Source organism: Bombina bombina, chromosome 4 (assembly GCF_027579735.1).
Source record: "Bombina bombina isolate aBomBom1 chromosome 4, aBomBom1.pri, whole genome shotgun sequence".
Taxonomy (NCBI): domain Eukaryota; kingdom Metazoa; phylum Chordata; class Amphibia; order Anura; family Bombinatoridae; genus Bombina; species Bombina bombina.
Window position 1 is genome coordinate 533,062,621 of NC_069502.1, and position 21,593 is coordinate 533,084,213.

Consider the following 21,593-nt stretch of genomic DNA (forward strand, 5'->3'; position numbering starts at 1 on the left):
TACTTAGCATCAGACATGAAATTTAAGAATTGGCTAAGAGCCAAGTTCAACGACTATGACCTCTACAACTCAGAGTACAGAGACCGTCCTGCCATATTTTAGGAGGCAGCAAAGGCGGTAGTAAGAAGTGAAATCATAGCCTATATGGCCACGCTAAATAAAAAAATGAAACAAAGAGAAAAGGAACTAACAAACGCAATAATAAATGCATATAACAGATTTCTCCTTGATCAAAACTCAGCCAATTGGGCTAAGTATAATAGAGCAAAAAATAATAAAGATGACTTTTTGCTATATAAAGAAACCCAGAAAGAATTAAAACTGCAGTCTAAATTATATAAATACGGTAATAAATCCGGGAAACTGTTAGCTAAATTGGTCAAAAGCGAAAAAAAACCCTCGCTAATTGAAAAACTAGTTCTAGGGAAGAAGGAAGTATCTAAACAAGAGGAAATAGTGGAAGAATTGGAAAAATACTATCAAGAAATATACTCCCCTAGACCATCTGACCCAGCCCAAGCGGAGGATTTCTGGAGCAAAATATCAGCTCCCAAAATATCCGTTGAGATAGCTGAAACTCTCAATGCCCAAATTACAGAGGAAGAAATTAAAAAAACTATCTCAGATCTTGCTCTGAATAAAACTTCTGGGCCGGATGGGCTACCTAACGAATTTTATAAAATTCTATCTTCAGAGATAACAGTACATCTCTGTAACTTATACAATTCTATTTATATAAATGGAGGAGAGGTGACAAAATCTTTTTCATCCTCCTATACAACTTTAATATTGAAAAGTGGGAAGGATCCAACCCTAAGGGAGTCATATAGGCCAATTGCATTATTAAACTCTGATTATAAGATCTTTACATCAATTCTTGCCCAAAGGCTTCAGAAAATACTAGGTGACATCATTCATAGAGATCAAGCCGGGTTCCTAAATTCTCGAAACTCTGCAGCAAAAATCAGAGAGATCTTGGTAACATCGGAATATTTCTTCTATGAGGTGGAGGGGGGGGGGGGGGAAGGGGGGAAGGACCTTACCAGATTTAGCGATTATTTCAGTTGACGCCGAGAAGGCCTTTGATTCTGTTCAATATGATCATCTCTTCTTCTCTTTAGAAAGGTTCGGGTTCAAAGGAAGTTTTCTCGATTTCATTAAAAATTTATATAATCAGCCTTATACAAGGTTAATTGTAAATAACTTACTTTTCTCCCGGATTGTACTGGGTAGGGGAACCCGTCAGGGTTGCCCCCTTTCCCCCCTTCTCTTTAACCTCTGCATCGAATCCCTGGCAATCGCGATTAGGCAACAACTCGAAGGTATTAAAATAGGGGATTTTGAGATAAAGCTTGCTTTATACGCAGATGATATTCTTATATATTTATCAAACAGTAAAATCAATCTTCCTAAACTGTTGCAAATCATTGGCCAATTTGGTTCCTTTTCGGGCTATAAAGTGAATACTACAAAGTCAGAACTATTTTGGCTCAGGAAAAACAATTCCTCTCCTAGTAATATTCCTTTCCGAATAGTTAAGGATTCATTCAAATATCTGGGTATCAATATTCCGAGTGACCCTAAAGATCTATATAAGCTGAATATTTTACCAGTTATATCAACATTTAGAGAAAAGCTTAGAAGATGGGAGAGTCTGCCACTCTCAATCTCTGGACGGATAGCACTATTTAAGATGGTTCTCTTCCCTAAATTGCTTTATGTTTTACAAAACACACAGATAATGCTCCTAGAAAGAGATATACGAGTAATAAACAGCCTGCTTAGGAAGTTTATATGGCAAAAAGCTAGACCCAGGATCTCATTGAATAAATTAACTTCTCCAAAAATCTATGGAGGTTTTGCATTGCCAGATTTAAGGTTGTATAACTTGGCTTGTTTGGCACGAATTGCAGCCGATTGGATTTTCTCTAAGGATTATGTATTGAATAATAAACTTGAACAGAAAATATGCTATCCATACCTACCTACAGCTTTACTACACTGCGAATTCAAAGAGTGGCCAATTAATATCAGAGCACTTAAAACATTCCTGAACCCTCTGAGGGCTTGGAGGAAAATAGGAAAGATTTTGGACATAAACTGCCAGGTATCACAATATTTACCCCTAATAGGTAACCCTAAATTTCAGGCAGGCTTGGACTCATCTGTGATTAAAAATTGGCATACCTCAGGACTGGATAGACTTACATATTTTGTGGATCAAGAGAGAAAATGCATCAAAGCGTTTGATGAACTTAAAAATAACTTTAATCTCTCAAATAAGGAGTTTTTTGCGTACCTACAAACAAGGCACTATATTACAGATTTGATGAGGACAGCTAAGTGGAGATGGGACCTTGGTAATCTGGAGGGATGGCTTACCTTGGTAAAGAATGGGTTGATGTCAATCACCCCATGTTACCATTTACTGGGAGACGGTAAAGGGAAATATCTTCTTGAAAAATTAGCTCAGGACTGGAATCCAGTTCTGCAAGACCATATTGATAGCCAAGTCATAAAAACCTCCATCTGTAGAGTGTCTCAGGCTACAATCTCAGCCACTTGGAGAGAGGCGCATTTAAAACTTATTCATAGATATTATTATACCCCTGAAAAAGGATCTAAGCTTAAGAATCCAAATTTTGATAGATGTCCTAAATGTTCTATGAAGGCTGTAGATCTGAGTCACATGATCTGGGACTGCCCACTGATCAGACAGTCTTGGTCCAAGATGGAATTTTGGGCAAAGAGGTCACTTAAAATTTCCCCTCTGGATCTCTCACTAACCCAGATTGTATTTTGTTTAAATAACCAAGAAGAAAATAGGCCTAATGGAAAATTAATTATCTCAATTATCTTAGCAGTTAGATACTTAATCTTTAAAAAGTGGAAGTCAAGAAATCTACCAACAGTTTCAGAGATTAAGAATTTTCTTAAAAAACAATGCATTTTAGAGCAGCGAGATACCAATATGGATGAGGAATCAGATATTAAGTTCTTTTTTAAAAAGTGGGCTCCATTCATTAAATCACTTACAAGGCCAGAAATTGATCAAATAATATTTCCTTTCCAAAATTCAGAAATAGTACTCCTGGGAATATGGTAAAGTGAGACGGATTGTATTTTCTTCTGGTGTGGCGTGGGGGGGCTCCCTCCTCTTTTTTTTTTTTTTTTTTTTTTTTTTTTTTTTTTTTGTTGTTGCTGTTGTGGTTGTTTTGGTTTTTGTTTTTGATTGTAAATACATATGCTGGAAGGGGAAGAGGGAAGGAATGTTGTTGGTCCATACCTTGGTTTTGTTCTTGTTTCTGATCTTGTACAGAAAAATATGGGGAAGAGGGGGGAAAAAAAGAGAAAAAGTATAATTCAACAGGAAAATAATTTCTTCTTTTTTTTCTTATTGTTTATAGTTATAATATTTTGTGGATTGCCTACTGATGCTTAGTTTTTAGCTATTTGATTATTCTTCTTTTTTTTTTTTTTTTTTCTCATATGAAAATGTATAAACCTGTTGAACTATAATAAAAATGATTATTAAAAAAAAAAAATGACATACTCTTTCTAACTCACGAAAGAAAAAAATTGGCTTTCATGTCCCTTTAAACTTACTAAAAATATTCTCGTTTACAACTTGTCTTCAATATCCTTAAAGCTTAACCCTTTATTATTCCTTGGATCTACTCCTACCTTCCTTTCTTATGGCCTACAGCTAATCCCATCTACAGGACCAATTCCTAATGCAGCTGTTACAGGGATATCCAGACACAAAGATTAAAGTAAATACTTTTATTACAGCCAATATTGGAAATTTGTTGTATTAGCCTTTTTGATTGCTTTGAGTTTTCAGAGCTTCAGCAACTAACTGTAATGAGGTTGTTTATTTTTTTATATTGGTCATTGCAAACTGAAATAGCTGTACATTTCTACCCAAAGGTCAAACTTTTTTCCCCCCAGAAAGTAGCATGTCGCTTATTCTTCATCTTGTTCAAGTTCCATAATTATATTTCTTAGTTTATCAGCTGCTTTGTTATGCATTGCTGTACCATAAATAGATTACTACTATTATTTTTTTAACTTCTGTTGTTTTACAAAACTTAAGTCTGTTGGCAGGAGACAACATTATGTACAGCTGGATGATTAGTTAGTGACAGGTGGTATACAGCCTCATTGTAATCCTATTTTAATGTTAGTCCTGTTCTTATCTTCTTTATTATTTTCAGTATTACATTCTAATTTCCTCCTGCACAGATCTTCTTCTCAGATAATATTGGAATGGTTTTTGCTCTTAAATTTAACACATTTATTTTGCCAATATAATATTAAAATGTTATGTTGAATTTCCAATATCCCTTTTCCAGAAATCGTAATCCTGCAGAGCTTTAAATCAATTCTACTTTAAGAAGCAGTATTGTGTGAAATATTTCTAAAATAACCATCTGTGTGTGTGCATATATACATACACGCACACACACTATATGGCCAAAAGTATGTGGAGTTATGGACACCCATACTAATTATTTAGTTCAGATGTTCCAGCCACAACTCATTGCTAACCGGTGCACAAAATCCAGCACATCACCATCTCCATAGGCTAAAATTGTCAGTACAATGGGTCATATTGAAAAGCTCAGTGACTTTAAATGTGGCATTGTCACTGGATGCCACCTTTGCCACAAGTCAGTTCATGACATTTCTGCACTATTAGATATGCCACAGTCAACTGTATGTGCTATTATTGTGAATTGGATAAGTCAAGGAGCAACAATAGCCCAGCCACAAAGTGGTAGACCCCACAAACTTATAGAGTGGGAGTGCCAAGTGCTGAAGAGTATAGCCTGTACAAATTGCCTATCATCTGTTCCATCAGTAACTACAGAGTTCCAGACTGATTTGGAAGCAACATCAGCACAAGCACTGTTAGTTGTAAGCTTTATGAAATGGATTTCCATGGCCTAGAAGCTGTACACAAGCCTCACATGCCCATAGAAAATGGCAAATGTTGGATAAAGTGGTGTAAAGCACACTGTCACTAGACTTTGAAGCAGTAGAAATATGTTCTTTGAAATGATGAATCACGCTTCCTTATCTTCAGACTGATGATTTTCTCCTAAGTAAAGAACATTGAATGTAAAATATTTACAGTAAAAACACAGTAAAACCAATATTAAATTTATTAACAATTATTTTTTTATGTTGCAATGTATTTGAGTGTAAAGTGCTCTAAAGTGTGTGTTTTATGTGTATATATATTTGTGTGTGTGTGTGTTTGTATGTATATATATATATATACACTGGGCTTGAAAATTCCAGTGGTCCCCAGTGACTTAGAAATTGCTGCAGACATCTTAGAAATTTGACTTTTTCCTATCTTTAACATTGAGTAGAGAGAGAAAGAGACATTGGGGGGTAGTTATCAACGCGTCTACTTTACCTGCCTTCGCCGGCCCAATACGCCCGTCTAAGCTCGCCTACCATCGCCGCCGCGGACCTTCAAAATTTTGCCTAAGTTATCAATAAAGCTGTCAAAAAGCCGCGCACCAAGTACGGGGCGATGAGCAGCGGACTGTGATAGTTATCACTCATCCGATCTCGCTGCTCTTCGGCTTTTTCCCAGCTTTATTGCTAGCCTGTCACTAAGCACCCACACTAACTACACTGTTATACCAAGTAACCCCTATCCTGCCCCCCCTATACCGCCGCCACCTATAATAAATTTATTAACCCCTATCCTGACGATCCCGGACCTCACCGCAACTAAATAAATAGTTTAACCCCTAAACCGCCGCTCCCTGATCCCGCCGCAACCTATATTAAATTTATTAAAACCTAATCTGCCCCCCCCTACACCGTCGCCACCTATAATAAGTTTAGTAACCCCTATCCTGCCCCCCCTATACCGCCGCAACCTATAATAAATTTATTAACCCCTATCCTGCACTGCCACCACTGTAATAAAATTATTAACCCCTAAACCTAAGTCTAACACTAACCCTAACACCCCCCTAACTTAAATATTAATTAAATAAATCTAAATAATATTTCTCTTATTAAATAAATTAATCCTATTTTAAAATAAATACTTACCTTTAAAATAAACCCTAATATAGCTACAATATAAATAATAATTATATTGTAGCTATCTTAGGATTTATTTTTATTTTACAGGCATCTTTCAATTTATTTTAACTAGGTACAATAGCTATTAAATAGTTATTAACTATTTAATAGCTACCTAGCTAAAATAAAGAGAAATTTACCTGTAAAATAAAAACTAACCTAAGTTACAATTACACCTAACACTACACTATACTTAAATAAATTAATCCTATTTAAAACTAAATACTTACCGGTAAAATAAACCCTAAGATAGCTACAATGTAATTAATAATTACATTGTAGCTATTTTAGGATTTATATTTATTTTACAGGTAACTTTGTATTTATTTTAGCTAGTTAGAATAGTTATTAAATAGTTATTAACTATTTAATAACTACCTAGCTAAAAGAAATACAAAATTACCTGTAAAATAAATCCTAACCTAAGTTACAATTAAACCTAACACTACACTATCATTAAATTAATTAAATAAATTAGTTACAAATAACTACAATTAAGTTAAATTAAATAAACTAACTAAAGTACAAAAAATAAAAAAGCTAAGTAACAAAAAATAAAAAAAATAAGTTTCAAACATTTAAAAAAAGATTACAACAATTTTAAGCTACTTACACCTAATCTAAGCCCCCTAATAAAATAACAAAGCCCCCCAAAATAAAAAAATGCCCTACCCTATTCTAAATTAAAAAGTTACCAGCTCTTTTACCTTACCAGCCCTTAAAAGGGCCTTTTGCGGGGCATGCCCCAAAGAATTCTGCTCTTTTGCCTGTAAAAAAAAATACAACCCCCAACATTAAAACCCACCATCCACATACCCCTAATCTAACCCAAACCCCCCTTAAATAAACCTAACACTACCCCCCTGAAGATCATCCTACCTTGAGTCGTCTTCAGCCAGCCGACCAACCGATGGAACCGAAGAGGAGATCCGGAGCGGAAGAAGTCATCATCCAGGCGACGCTGAAGAAGTCTTCTATCCGATGAAGTCATCATCCAGGCGGCGCTGAAGAAGTCTTCCATCCAATAGATGTCTTCATCCAGGCGGCGTCTTCAATCTTCATCCATCCGGAGCGGAGCCATCTTCAGACAAGCCGATGCGGAGCCATCCTCTTCTTCCCGACGACTAACGACGAATGGATATTCCTTTAAGGGACATCATCCAAGATGGCGTCCCTTCAATTCTGATTGGCTGATAGGATTCTATCAGCCAATCGGAATTAAGGTAGGAAAAATCTGATTGGCTGATTGAATCAGCCAATCAGATTGAAGTTCAATCCGATTGGCTGATCCAATCAGCCAATCAGATTGAGCTCGCATTCTATTGGCTGATCGGAACAGCCAATAGAATGCGAGCTCAATCTGATTGGCTGATTGGATCAGCCAAGGTACGCTGGGCCGGAAAAGTGCAGAGCGTACCTGCTAGTTTTTTGATAACTAGCAAAAGTAGTCAGATTGTGCTGCACTTGTGTGCGGAACATCTGTAATGACGTAAGAATCGATCTGTGTCGGACTGAGTCCGGCGGATCGAAGCTTACGTCACAAAATTCTACTTTTGCCGGTATCTAGGGCTTGATAACTAAGGCAAATCAGCCTCGCCACAAATACGCGGCGGAGTTCCAGCGTATTTGAGGTTGACGGCTTGATAACTAGGCCCCATTGGGCGCCATGTACTAAGGCGTCACATTTTTCGCACAGACCGTATCGAATTAACCCGCCGGCATTTGCACCATGCGGATAGAACTTCGTTACATGAATGTACTAAAAACCAAGCCGTAAAATTTTGCGTCTATTGTGTCTCGAAGACAATCGGATTATTGATAACTTTGAAGCTTCGTTCGGCGTGAAAGAGCAAAGTTACGAAGCAATCTGCGACCTAATTGGTTTAGTTCTTCACCCACGTGACCATCTAGGTGTCATAATCGTCATACAAGCGGCAACGTCTGGCTGCTGACATGTATAAGAATGTGCATTTTCCCAGAAATCTTAGAATATTGTTTATTTACTTTTACTATACTTTTTATAGTATAGTAAATACTTTTAAAAGTATAGTTTATATACTTTTACTATAAAAATTAGACTTCACAGATTGCCAATCTTCAGGAGTCGATGGAAGGCACACGTACCTTGGAAAGACGACCATCAATGCATCAATTACTTTGGTTAAGTGCCTCAAAAAAGCAGACTGGCTGATGCCAATTATAATGCTAGACACAGCTTGGAATGAACCGGTGGCAAAAAAGTGTAAGGCTGCCAACAGTTTTAATAGTCCAGGTATGGCTTGTGAACGTGCTGTCATAGGCTCAAGGTATTCTGCTATTTCATTATAAAGTTCCATAATAGCTTCTCTATCCAAACGGAATCTCTGGATAATCTCCCGATCAGAAATGCCTTCCAAACCCATACGTGGAAGGAAAACTCTAGGGACTCTGATTCTTCTAACTCTCATTCTTTGCAATCCATTGTTGTCAACCGGTGCCTGTATAGCCCTTCTTCCTCGTAATTGAATCAATCGGAAAAGAAACATGTGTAAAAGTGTCTCCATCTTCATTCAGTGATCCAAAAACCAATAATGATACAATAGTAGTCTAGTCCTTTCACTTAAGTACTTCAACCTGGCGTCAGGTTGATACCCCCTATAGTTTTCTATTGTATTCGCTACCTAAATGGTCGCAAAGCAAATCACGCGAAGTTACAGTGAAAGTTGGAGCGGGCGGATTACTTGTAACATTCATAATTTCCGATTAAAGCGAATTTACGTGCGATCGAACATGTAGTAAGTGGAAAAAGGCTTAGGAATGATCAGTTGCGTAACATTACGATAGCTGATGAAAAATAGTGTTTTTTCTATTCGATCGCAGATTGGCAACTACGAGATGCAGATCGTGAGCGAATTTTGACGCGGAAATACAGACGAACGGTCACTTTGATGCTTAGTACATGGCGCCCTTTGTGTAGTTCATTAACAAATCTTCCTATAAGGGGCAATCCTAGTTTTACACCAGGAATCAATCAAGATATATTTAGAAAATGGGCAGACAAAGGAGTGAAGTATATTAATCAGGTACTAACGAATGACTGGTGTGTTGTCTCCTTCAAACCCTAGTATCACAATTTGAATTACCTAGAACTAGTTTTTTTGGTTATTTGCAAGTTAGACATTTTATAGAAGATATGAGAAGGGATAGGAATCAATTTAAGGAATGGACGGAAATTAAAGGTTATATACATCAATATGTGGTGGGCTCTACATCTATCTCTTTGTTATATGATATCTTACTTGCTAAACAAAGCCTTATTTCCTTGAATAAAATACATGATAACTGGAAATATAATTTTCCTAATCTAGAGCTATCAAGAATGAATACAAGTCTTCTGACTACAAGGAAGTTAACTATACCTATGAGCTGGAAAGAATCCCATTATAAACTTATTAATAATTTTTATCTAACCCCAGCCCGATTGACGAAAATGTATCCAGCACAAAGTATTAGCTGCCCGTGTTGTAATTTTGCGAAAGCGGGCATATGTCATATGTTTTACCTCTGTCCTAAAATGAAGCAAGTGTGGGAGAAGTTAGTTTACTGGATAAATAAACTTTATAATTCAAATATATTTATAGACATGGAAACAGTTATGTTTTTAAAAAGGTATAATCCGGATCTAGGAATACAAGTTAAAACTTTAAATATACTTATACTACTGGTAAGACATTTGATCGTAAAAAACTGGAAATCTATAGCTGCACCCTCATTGGCTAGGATAATAAAGGAAATTCAAAACCATATTGTATTTGAATCATTTCATATGAAGAATGTTAAGGAGCATAAAGTAAAAAGATTTATATTAGGATGGTTACCTATAATTAAAACATATACATTACAGATTCAGAAACAAATTTTGTACCCCTTTTTAAGTTCTGAGACGTTCGCAGAACTAGCTATGTTAGACATATTTCCAGCGAATTGGTATTCTTCAAGTAGAGAAATTTAGCTCTCCAAGTCACGAAGTACTAGTAAGATAGGGTTAAGAGGATAGATTAGGACGAGGGGATGAAGGGGGGGGGGGGTTTGCCCCCCTTTTCCTTTTTTTTTTTTTTTTTTTTTTTTCTCTCTCCTACTCTCTCTCTCTTTCTTTTCTTTTTTTCTTTTATTTATGTCTATTTTGTTGTATATAATTGGAAAATTTGAGGAACACATTTGGGTTAACAGAAAAAATAACACAGGAAAAATGTGAGACAAATTTGAAAACAAAATGATGTTTAATTTTTTTGGATGTTTATATATGTTTTGTCCTAATGGAAAACAATAGGCAATGTTTGCCTTAAAATGACCAAGTTTCTGAGTTATGATTGTATTATTATAAATGTGTCTCATTTAATAAAGAAATATAAAAAAAAAAAAAACAAATCTAGACAAGCCGGAAGGCTTGTTTTTCCCAGAGAAAACCTCTGAATTACATTGTTTCCAACGGATTCTGGGTAAGATATGCAAATGAGGTTCACAATGACTCACTTTTTTACTTCAAGTCTACTTTTACTCAGACTCCCTTTACGCCAATAGCATTGCTGTTTTTAATTTTAAATGTTGTTGTATGTGTGTGTGTGTATATATATATATATATATATATATATATATATACATAATAATTTAAGGTAATTCTGATTGGTTAATTTGAAAAAAAAACTGAGTCATCCCACTTTTCTGTTTCTAATGAACTCATCCACAGCTGGTATAAGTAGAAGAACAGGCTGTGGTTAGGATTAATTGCAGGTTGGGGGATAGATCAGCTGATATTATTATTATTATCGGTTATTTGTAGAGCGCCAACAGATTCCGCAGCGCTAGCTGATAGTAGTCTTACGTTTCTAACGTGATTTTTAAAACAACTGTTCATATTTTATAATATTAGTCATTTTTATTGTTTTTGTCATTGCTAGAGACAGCAGCTATTTTATATGTATTTCCGTGTGATGATTATTCATCTTAATTTATAATAAACATTTCCATTAGAGAACCCCTGATAACATGTTTTGTTTTGGGGTTTTTTATAAAAAATATTTGAGTATAACTCTCATTGTCTTTTCTCTCTACAGAACCAGACCAAATATGACATTACACAATATGAAAATATGTTTTCAATTTGCTCTGTACTGGAAAGGCTTCTTCAAAATAGAAAAGATAAAGAAAACACTTCAGATTCTGAACTCCTTGGTGATGAGATTAAAATGTTTATTTGCAACCTTGATCAATCTATCCTGTGTATATGTGATGACTTTCCCTTATTTTGTATATACTTGTGGAAACTGGGAACATTATTTTCATGCAAATAAATAAATAAAAGTGAAGCTCTACATGTTATTTGAGCAACACTGTCCACAGTTACATATGAAAAGATATTCAAATATCCTGCAATACTATTGCTGTTATTTTTGTGTTGTTTTCTTTAAGATGTATTGGAGAAAAATATTAAAACTATGTGAAGTTATTTTCTCTTTTTTGTTACTATGTTTTCATTTGTTTACAGTTTAATTTTTGCAATACAGTGGAGCTTAAAAGCATGTTTACTTATACAATTTGAACACGCTATTATTCAAAAGAAATATGTTAATTTTTAGCCATTTTATAAACAGTTTGAATATGTTACTGAAAACTTTATATAGAAATGTAATAATGATTTAAAAATCTGCAATATTGGAAAGCAATAATGAGTGGATTTGGTAGACATTAATTTTATAAGATCATAGACTTTATTTATAAAGTGTCTGGCATGGCATTGCATAACTTTAATGACATAATTAAATCTTTATTTACACTTGTGAATAGGTCTATCAAGTTGTAGACATGGCATTAAATTACCTTAATCACATTCTTTAATATGTATTTATAATTGTGCAGTATTTTCTTATATAAGCATTACCAAATACATTATAGCTACAAAGATATTGCATGGTAAACTTTATATGTGTTTTGGTCTAAAACTGTTAGCAGTTTGTGAAACATAAGTGTATAGATATTTATGGGATCACAAAAACAAAGTATATCTACTCATTTTTCTAGACTGTCGAATGATGTAAATTTGATGCATCATGTAGTTTATAGAAAAAGCCTAGAATATTTTGAAAATAGAAAGAAAGCTTAAGTTTTTCACAATCTCCTAAAATTCAAAGGTTTGGCTGCTTAGGAAAGATACTAAGATATTCTGCTAAAAGAGGAATTGTTTCTGCAGATGAGACACATTAAAGGATGTGAAAGTAACTAAAACTACTAATTAGCTCTGGTGTATATAGTGTGCAATTAATATACTTACAGGACTAGGACTTACCTTCTAGAAACAGTGTTAAAAAAACTAAAATTCCAAGACATAAAAGCTAAGCTCAGGTAAATTGTTGTTGATTTAAAAAACAAATCTATAATTGGCGGCAACTGGCACTTTTCAAGAGAAGAAGCATTTGTTTTGGATCATCAACAGTTGCAGAGACATAAACAACTACATTTTAAAATATACTACGTTAAAGGGACAGTCTACACCAAAAATTTTCTTATTTAAAAAGATAGACAATCCCTTTATTATCCATTCCCCGTTTTTGCATAACCAACACAGTTATATTAATATGCACCTAGATTTAGAGTTCTGCGTTAGCCGTCAAAAGCAGCGTTAAAGGGTCCTAACGCTGATTTTGGCCGCCTGCTGGTATTTAGAGTCAGGCAGGATAGGGTCTAACGCTGACTTTCCAGCCACGACTTTTCCATACCACAGATCCCCTTACGCCAATTGCGTATCCTATCTTTTCAATGGGATCTTCCTAACGCTGGTATTTGGAGTCTTGGCTGAAGTGAGCGGTAGACCCTCTACTGACAAGACTCCTAACGCCAAAAAAAGTCAGTAGTTAAGAGCTTTATGGGCTAACGGCAGTTTATAAAGCTCTTAACTACTGTGCTCTAAAGTACACTAACACCCATAAACTACCTATGTACCCCTAAACCGAGGCCCCCCCACATCGCCACCACTCTAATAAAAAAATTTAACCCCTAACCTGCTGACCGCACATTGCCGCAACCTACATTATCCCTATGGACCTCTAATCTGCTGCCCCTTACACCGCCGACCCCTATATTATATTTATTAACCCCTAATCTCCCTGTGACAGACCCTTCTGTCAGGACTGAAGGAGTTAATTGTGTTTAGCTAAGAAACTAATTTCTAAAGACAGAGTTGCTGGCTCCAGCTATAATCTAATTAGTGCTAAGCATTCTATTGTTTGATCACCTCCAGAGAGAAAACGCCTAAGTGATAAGAAGGGCCAAGAGTGTCTTGTGGTTGAAGTGTTTAAGTAATATAATTCTATTGTATCATGTCAAAGGGCTTGTTCCCTCCATGTAATGTACAACAGCCTTTCAACCCCCATCTGGGGGGGGGGGGGTCAAACCTGCATAAATACTAGGCATAGCCTTTTAATAAATGTCATTCTGTTTTAAACCTGAAACTGGCTGGGTTGTGAATTGCTGATTCCCTATGCAGGACGTTGTTCCCTGGTATTAACCCTTGGTACACTGTTGGTACCGTAACATTGGTGGCAAGCGACGGAATGAACCTTATCGCCCAGAAGAGCAACTACACAAGCCAGTAACCTCAGGAAGAGGGGGATTATTACAATACTGACTAAGATGGAAAGAGTACCAGGGACAGAAGGAACCAATGGGCCCAGCATAGCAGACAGAACCCCCGCAGAAGCAAGCTTTGATCGGGCGGTTAAAATAAGACTGGCACATTATGGCCCCAACCCATCTGCGGAAATTATCGACCGGGTCATAGCAGCTGTGGAGGCCAACCTACTTCGCCTAAGCGGCGCTGCAGCAAACCCAGTGGAAAAGAGAAAAGTAAATTTTGCAGCTTTTAAAAACTTCCTGGAAACAGAAGGAGAGATTGATGGGTACCTTGCGGATTTTGAGAGGCAATGTGCACTACACAAGGTACCCGCAGAGGACTGGGTCATGATATTATCCGGAAAATTATCCGGCCGGGCCAGTGAGGCTTTTCGGGCCATTCCAGATGAGGAAGTCGGGGATTATAATACTGTAAAAGAGGCTCTGCTCTCCAGGTATGCGGTTACACCGGAGGCATACCGGAGGCGGTTCAGAGACACTGTTAAATTAACTGGAGATTCCTACCTTGAGTGGGCATGTAAGGTGCACCGCACAGCAGCTCACTGGATAGCGGGGTGCCAAGCCGTGTCTGGGGAAGAGGTGCTGCAGCTATTCCTGTTGGAACATTGCTTCGACAAGTTACCCGCAGGAGTTCGAGAGTGGGTTCGGGACCGTAAACCCTCCACCCTGCATGAAGCGGCTCGCTTGGCAGATGAGTATACGGATGCCCGCAAACTGGACACTTCTACCACTAAGCCCCCTGCTAGAGTGGAGTACAGACCCCCAGTCACCCCAGCAGCTGCCAGTTACCAACCCCCGGCGCACCGCTATACCACACGGCCTCTGGCCACGAACTACCCTCAGAGAGCCCGGTTCAATTCGCGGGGCTACTCACAACCGATTCGGTGCTTTGGATGTAAGCAACTAGGGCACAAAAGACCAGAGTGTCCCCTAAATGCAGCGAACCAAGCACAGTCCTGGAGAAGACCTGCCGGCGGAATCACACGTAACCCTCAGCCTGCGGCCCGCTACGTAGAGGCGCAAGAATGCTGGAGCATCCTACATGAGGCAGACCTTGTGCAAGTTGCCCACCGGAATAACCGGCAACTGGTTAAAGTGAATGGGAAGGAGGTCAGTGGTCTACGGGATACTGGTGCTACCATGACCTTGCTTCAAAAGAACTTGGTGTCTGAGAAACAGGACACTGGAGACACTGTGGCTGTGAGGGTAGCAGGGGGCGATGTGTTCAGCCTACCTGTTGCCAGGGTACATTTGGATTGGGGAGTGGGCGCTAGACCTGTGAATGTGGGGGTCAAGAAGGACTTACCTGCTGATGTTCTTCTTGGAAATGACTTGGCTCTCCTTGTTTCTGCCTATGCTCCCATGGGTCCCGCTGATGTTAACCCTGTGACTACCCGTGCTCAGATCCGTGCAGCAGAGACTGACCCCCCTGCTGCTAAGCCCCAGGACGCTGAGCTCAGTAAATCTCTATCCGCTATTGATACGTGGAAGTCCCGTTACAATGCGCTGATGAAGGAGAAGAGGAGCGCAGAGGAAAAAGCACGTTTAGAACGTGAATCTCTGCTAGACAAGCTGCACCGACAGACTGCAGAAAACACCAGCTTGAGAGTGGGACATGAAACATTAAAGACAAACTTAGCGACACTTGAGGAGAAGCTGACGCTGGCTCATAGTGAGGTGCAGCAACTCAAGGCACCCTATGTCAGTATGAAGGGATTGTGGATACCTATAAAGAGCAGGTACAGAAAACTCGTAAAGAAGCTGATGGGATTTTGAAGGACTGTTTAGCCCTAGTCTGGGCACTGAGGAAGTTGAACCCTTCTTTGTATGGACAGGAATTCTCTCTCATAACGGGAATACAGATGGATTGTCCTGGCAAACTGACATGCCTACCACCTCCTAGTCCGGTCATCCCCAGGTTGACCCGCCAAAGGGTCAAGCCGGGTCTGCCGGAGTGTTCCACAAGGGGGGAGATATGTGACAGACCCTTCTGTCAGGACTGAAGGAGTTAATTGTGTTTAGCTAAGAAACTAATTTCTAAAGACAGAGTTGCTGGCTCCAGCTATAATCTAATTAGTGCTAAGCATTCTATTGTTTGATCACCTCCAGAGAGAAAACGCCTAAGTGATAAGAAGGGCCAAGAGTGTCTTGTGGTTGAAGTGTTTAAGTAATATAATTCTATTGTATCATGTCAAAGGGCTTGTTCCCTCCATGTAATGTACAACAGCCTTTCAACCCCCATCTGGGGGGGGGGGTCAGACCTGCATAAATACTAGGCATAGCCTTTTAATAAATGTCATTCTGTTTTAAACCTGAAACTGGCTGGGTTGTGAATTGCTGATTCCCTATGCAGGACGTTGTTCCCTGGTATTAACCCTTGGTACACTGTTGGTACCGTAACACTCCCCCCCCCCCCCAATGTCGCCGCTACCTAACTACACTTATTAATCCCCTAATGCCGACCGGACCTCGCCGCCACTATAATAAATGTATTAACCCCTAAAACGCTGCACTCCCGTCTCACAAACACTATAATTAATGTTATTAACCCCTAATCTGCCCTCCCTAACATCAACGCCACCTAACTTCAAGTATTAACCCCTAATCTGCCGACCGGACCTCGCCGCTACTATAATAAATGTATTAACCCCTAAAGCTAAGTCTAACCCTAACACCCCCCTAAGTTAAATATAATTTTAATCTAATGAAATAAAGTAAATCTTATTAACTAAAGTATTCCTATTTAAAACTAAATATTTACCTGTAAAATAAACCCTAATATAGCTACAATATAACTAATAGTTACATTGTGGCTATTTTAGGATTTATATTTATTTTACAGGCAACTTTGTATTTATTTTAACTAGGTACAATAGCTATTAAATAGTTATTTACTATTTAATAGCTACCTAGTTAAAATAATTACAAAATTACCTGTAAAATAAATCCTAACCTGTTACAATTAAACCTAACACTACACTATCAATAAATTAATTAAATAAATTACCTACAATTACATACAATTGAATAAACTAAACTAAATTGCAAAAAAAAAACCCACTAAATTACAAAATATAAAAAAAGATTACAAGAATATTAGGCTATTTACACCTACTCTAAGCCCCCTAATAAAATAACAAAGCCCCCCCCCCAAATAATAAAGGCTCCTACCCTATTCTAAATTAAAAAGTAATCAGCTCTTTTACCAGCCCCTAAAAGGGCTTTTTGCGGGGCATGCCCCAAAGTAATCAGCTCTTTTGCCTGTAAAAAAAAATACAACCCCCCCAACATTAAAACCCACCACCCACATACCCCTACTCTAACCCAAACCCCCCTTAAATAAACCTAACACTACCCCCTGAAGATCTCCCTACCTTGAGTCGTCTTCACCCAGCCGGGCCGAAGTCTTCATCCGATGGGGCAGAAATAGACATCCAGCCCAGGCAGAAGTCTTCATCCTATCCAGGCAGAAGAGGACATCCGGACCGGCAGACATCTTCATCCAAGCGGCATCTTCTATCTTCATCCATCCGACGAGGAGCGGCTCCATCTTCAAGACCTCCGGCACGGAACATCCTTCTTCACCGACGACTACCCGACGAATGAAGGTTCCTTTAAGTGACGTCATCCAAGATGGTGTCCCTCGAATTCCGATTGGCTGATAGGAATCTATCAGCCAATCGGAATTAAGGTAGGAAAAATCTGATTGGTTGATTGAATCAGCCAATCAGATTGAGTTTGCATTCTATTGGCTGTTCCGATCAGCCAATAGAATGCGAGCTCAATCTGATTGGCTGATTGGATCAGCCAATCAGATTGAACTTGAATCTGATTGGCTGATTCAATCAGCCAATCAGATTTTTCCTACCTTAATTCCGATTGGCTGATAGAATCCTATCAGCCAATCGGAATTCGAGGGATGCCATCTTGGATGACGTCATTTAAAGGAACCGTCATTCATCGTCGGTCAAGTAGGATGTTCCGCGCCGGAGGTCTTGAAGATGGAGCCGCTCCTCGTCGGATGGATGAAGATAGAAGATGCCGCTTTGATGAAGATGTCTGCCAGTCCGGATGTCCTCTTCTGCCCGGATAGGATGAAGACTTCTGCCGGTCTGGATGTCCTTTTCTGCCCCATCGGATGTAGACTTCGGCCCGGCTGGGTGAAGACGACTCAAGGTAGGGAGATCTTCAGGGTTAGGTTTATTTAAGGGGGGTTTGGGTTAGAGTAGGGGTATGTGGGTGGTGGGTTTTAATGTTGGGGGGGGTTGTATTTTTTTTACAGGCAAAAGAGCTGATTACTTTGGGGCATGCCCCGCAAAAAGCCTTTTTAAGGGCTGGTAAAAGAGCTGATTACTTTTTAATTTAGAATAGGGTAGGGACCTTTATTATTTTGGGGGGCTTTTTTATTTTATTAGGGGGCTTAGAGTAGGTGTAATTAGCTTAAAATTCTTGTAATCTTTTTGTATTTTTTGTAATTTAGTGTTTGTTTGTTTTTTGTAATTTAGTTTAGTTTATTTAATTGTATGTAATTGTAGGTAATTTATTTAATTAATTTATTGATAGTGTAGTGTTAGATTTAATTGTAACTTAGGTTAGGATTTATTTTACAGGTAATTTTGTAATTATTTTAACTAGGTAGCTATTAAATAGTAAATAACTATTTAATAGCTATTGTACCTAGTTAAAATAAATACAATGTTGCCTGTAAAATAAATATAAATCCTAAAATAGCTACAATATAACTATTAGTTATATTGTAGCTATATTAGGGTTTATTTTACAGGTAAGTATTTAGTTTTAAATAGGAATACTTTAGTTAATAAGATTTAATTTATTTCGTTAGATTAAAATTATATTTAACTTAGGGGGGTGTTAGGGTTAGGGTTAGACTTAGCTTTAGGGGTTAATACATTTATTATAGTAGCGGTGAGGTACTGTCAGCAGATTAGGGGTTAATACTTGAAGTTAGGTGGCGTCGATGTTAGGGAGGGCAGATTAGGGGTTAATAACATTTATTATAGTGTTTGTGAGATGGGAGTGCGGTGGTTTAGGGGTTAATACATTTATTATAGTGGCGGCGAGGTCCGGTCGGCAGATTAGGGGTTAATAAGTGTAGTTAGGTAGCGGCGACGTTGGGGGGGCAGATTAGGGGGTAATAAATATTATGTAGGTGTCTGCGATGTTAGGGGCAGCAGATTAGGGGTTCATAGGGATAATGTAGGTTGCGGCGGTGTATGGAGCGCCAGATTAGGGGATAATAATATAATGCAGGTGTCAGCAATAGCGGGGGCAGCAGATTAGGGGTTAATAAGTGTAAGGTTAGGGGTGTTTAGACTCGGGGTTCATGTTAGGGTGTTAGGTGCAGACTTAGAAAGTGTTTCCCCATAGGAAACAATGGGGCTGCGTTAGGAGCTGAACGCTGCTTTTTTGCAGGTGTAAGTTTTTTTTTCATCCCAAACTGCCCCATTGTTTCCTATGGGGGAATCGTGCACAAGCATGTTTTGCCATCTTACCGCTACTGTAAGCAACGCTGGTATTGAGGGTGGAAGTGGCGGTACATTTGGCTCAACGCACCCTTTTTGGAGCCTAATGCAGCCCTTCAGACAACTCTAAATACCAGCATTGTCTTAAGGATGCATTGGGAAAAAAAGCTGCGTTAGCTACGGGGGTCTTTACCGACAAAACTCTAAATCTAGGCGATAGTTTTTACCTCTGTGATTTCCTTGTATCTAAGCCTTTGCAGACAGCCTCCTTATCTAAGTGCCTTTGACAGACATGCAGTGTAGTCAATCAGTGAAGACTCCTAAATAACTTCACGGGAGTGAGCACAATGTTATCTGTATGACACATGTGAACTAGCACAGTCTAACTGTGAAAAACTTTCAAAATGCTCTGAGCTAGGAGGCGGTTTTCAACTGTTTAGAAATCAGTTTGAGCCTAGCTAGGTTTAGCTTTTCAAAAATACCACCAAGGGAACAAAGCAAATTTGATGATAAAAGTAAATTGGAAAGTTGTTTAAAATTGCATGCCCTATCTGAATCATGAAAGTTTAGTTTTGACTTTACTGTCCCTTTAAGTGCATTGCAGATACTTCAGTGCAGCTTTAATTGTAAAGTGTGTACTTGATTTACTAGTTGTAAATGAATTCAGAATGTTTAAGAACCCAGTTTTCTAAACTTTCTGAACTAAACCAAGGTATTTGGGTATAGTATTTAGCTATTAATTTCTATGATATGCATATTTTTCCCAATAAACAATAATATTAAATAAGCACAGATTATTACATTTTGAATCTTGGCAAATGGAACCAATAATCAGAAGACTGTAAACCATACATAAATGTGTAAATGGAAGTGCTTTAAGGATTGCTTTTGTGTGCTCAAATAAATGAAGTAGAAAAAGTCAATGCTTCATAATAAGAGCTCTATTTCATGCAAGACAAAACAAAAACAATTCACTGTGCTTCTTTTGTAACTATGGCAAAGTCTGTCTTTGGTTAAAACAACATTTTCAGTGCAGATCTGGAAGAAATATGCTCTGATAAAATAGTGGAAACTGACCTGAACTTTGGCCTACGCCTACTATTGAATGCTAATGTTGTTTCCTTCTGCTTTTAGATTACAAATGACATTTTTTATGAATAAGCTTTTACTAAAGGGACAGAAAGGGCAGGTTGTAGAAATAACTGCTAAATGGAGTAGTTTGTAAATTAGGAATGGGTGGAAAAGGCAGGGGAATTAGAGTTGTCATATTAAAGTGGTATTTCGGAGAATCACAAGCATGAATTCTGTTAGAAAATCTTTCAAAAGTTAACTAAAATTCATTATATATAAAAAGGAAGACTCCAGGGGGCGCAGCCTAACCACAAATGGAGATGGCTGCAGTCTGATCGTGCTCCATGGTCCTACATGTCTCCACATCAAAATTTGTGCATCTCAACCTAAAAAAAAACTCTTATCATAACAGCCGCCATACTGCTTGAGCATGTAGCCAGTCGGATGTTCGTGAGTTACTGACCAGATCCATCAAAAGAGAGTTCCTATTGCCGAAGACGGCGGCAGAGCACTGAACACAGCAGGATGCTAGGATGATATAAGGGATCCTTCACTGTGCCTCTGGGAAGCATTGGGCTACCTGGTGGGCCATCGGACAGGCCACAAAAATGAAGGTACTGCTGAGTCCCTCTAATGCGGCATTGCGCAATACAATCAGACTCGCATCTGGGCCTATGTCATTTCGGGCCTGAACAGGCCGCACTAGGCCGCAATCATGCCAACAATAATAGGCCGATTAGAAAAGTGATCAGGCGAAGTGTGAAGGGTACGCTAAAATATTATGCACCAGCAATAAGCCCTAATTATATGCTCAACTGTCAAACAGCCCGACTCTCAGCAGATTTGTTATAACGGCCTAATCTACCACTGTCATTTAGACTCCATTATAAAGCCTACCTTATAAATAATAGTCCTCAACTGCGCCAGGTGGCTCAGCTCAGGGATCTATAGGGGGTGATAGCATAAATTGCTCAAAAACAAATATAACAGTGAGCTGCACTCATAGCACCTATTTCAGCATCCTTATCCAACTTTCTCAGACGTATATGCAGATCTAAAGCAAGTCAAGATCCAGGGGGCCCACACCCATCCTTACAATTACAACACAAAGAGCCTAAGTTACTTGTTAGAACCTTAGACTGTCTAGGAAAGCAACAATATCCATCTAGAACTTGAGTACCTGGGGATGTCATATAAAAGAAATACCAGGCCAGCAAAAGGCACAATCTCCTCCAACATAGAAAATTATCTTATAGTATC

General features: G+C 38.3%; 1 protein-coding gene across 1 annotated transcript in view; it reads left to right on the forward strand.

Annotated features, from left to right (window-relative positions):
• MEI4 (meiotic double-stranded break formation protein 4) overlaps positions 1-11,444 on the forward strand; it is a 595,729-nt gene extending 584,285 nt beyond the window's left edge. Inside the window, exon 8 of the mRNA XM_053712014.1 lies at positions 11,208-11,444. Coding sequence (XP_053567989.1) covers positions 11,208-11,444 — 237 coding nt within the window. The remainder of the gene's footprint in view (positions 1-11,207) is intronic.
• The last annotated feature ends 10,149 nt before the right edge of the window (positions 11,445-21,593 follow it).